Source organism: Merops nubicus, unplaced genomic scaffold, assembly GCF_000691845.1.
Source record: "Merops nubicus isolate BGI_N331 unplaced genomic scaffold, ASM69184v1 scaffold11069, whole genome shotgun sequence".
NCBI lineage: Eukaryota > Metazoa > Chordata > Aves > Coraciiformes > Meropidae > Merops > Merops nubicus.
In genome coordinates, this window is record NW_008631771.1 from 34,541 (window position 1) to 35,172 (window position 632).

The window sequence follows — 632 nt, forward strand, 5'->3', positions numbered from 1 at the left end:
TGGCAAGGCTTATGTAATTACTGGAATGTGGAATCCTAATGCACCCATGTTTCTAGTACTTAATGAGGAAACTCCTAAAGGTAATTTAATCTAGCTTGTAAATTTGTTTGATCTGACATGGGTTTAGCGTATGTATTTTTCTCCTGGGAATCACAGTGTGTGTGTGTCTGAGTACACACACCATGATCTCCCAAGAATCTGTGTCTAGGAACTGTTCTGTGGAATCATATGCAAGACAGAAGTGGGAAATTGTTCATAGAACTGTGTGTTGCTGATTTGGAGATGTTAAATTAGTGTTTGGGGCTTGTGTTTGGCCTGTTCCCTCATTATTTGGACTTTGGGGTCCTAAGCATGCAGGATTTGTTTTCCACCTTCTGTACTCACCCAGGCAGTGCAGATGGGAGACATTGCTCTTCTCTTCCTTCCAGGGGATGAGATGAGTTGGTTACAGATAGCATTATGTCCCCTTTGTCTTGGGACAGCTGAAGTGATACCCTGACGTGCCTGATTATACAAGCACAGTTTCTTATTGCTAGAATTTATGTTCTCTGATGTGATGAAGAAAGTTTGAATGCAAATCTGGAGTTGGTGTCCTGTCCCCAGGCAGAGCTCCAGTCAGTGGCATAGAGGCA

General features: G+C 42.9%; 1 protein-coding gene across 1 annotated transcript in view; it reads left to right on the top strand.

The window, feature by feature from the left end:
• LOC103780052 (rab GTPase-activating protein 1-like) overlaps positions 1 to 80 on the top strand; it is a gene marked incomplete at its 3' end in the record, with an annotated part of 14,887 nt that extends 14,807 nt beyond the window's left edge. Inside the window, exon 8 of the mRNA XM_008947701.1 lies at positions 1 to 80. This exon is cut by the window's left edge and continues 47 nt beyond it. Within this exon, the coding sequence (XP_008945949.1) occupies positions 1 to 80 (80 nt within the window).
• Between the last annotated feature and the right edge of the window lie 552 nt (positions 81 to 632).